The sequence below is a fragment of the Diaphorina citri genome, unplaced genomic scaffold (assembly GCF_000475195.1).
Source record: "Diaphorina citri unplaced genomic scaffold, Diaci psyllid genome assembly version 1.1 scaffold91388, whole genome shotgun sequence".
Classification (NCBI taxonomy): Eukaryota; Metazoa; Arthropoda; class Insecta; order Hemiptera; family Psyllidae; genus Diaphorina; species Diaphorina citri.
The window spans coordinates 1-327 of NW_007468362.1; the positions used below are offsets into that span (position 1 = coordinate 1).

Sequence of the window (327 nt, forward strand, 5' to 3'; positions counted from 1 at the left end):
TAGTGTTTCAAATGCAGGCAACAACAAAATATTTGGAAATTTTCAAGGTGTGCGCTAATTTTGTCCAGGAGTATATATCTTACCATGGCTTCATAGGGGTAAGATGATTCGGTATCAATACCGTGATTGTCTTTGATATATTGGAATGCCTGATCCATCATACCTCCATTGCATCCCTGGTTACCGTACTTGCCCGAGCAGTCGATCAAGTTCTGTTCGCTCAGGGACACCAGATTGCCAGTCTTGCGGAAGTGTTGAGCTTCTAGAGCTCCAGTCTGTAAGCCAGTAGAAAATAAAATATCAGCAATAGAAGTAATAATAATAATA

At 40.4% G+C, this 327-nt stretch overlaps 1 protein-coding gene across 1 annotated transcript; it reads right to left on the reverse strand.

The window, feature by feature from the left end:
• Nucleotides 1-19: 19 nt before the first annotated feature.
• Nucleotides 20-290, reverse strand: LOC103524073 (cathepsin L-like; the record flags this gene model as incomplete). Its single annotated transcript, XM_008489079.3, has 1 exon — nt 20-290. A coding segment is annotated over one exon (271 nt), but the record flags the coding sequence as incomplete, so codon positions are not given.
• Nucleotides 291-327: the final 37 nt, after the last annotated feature.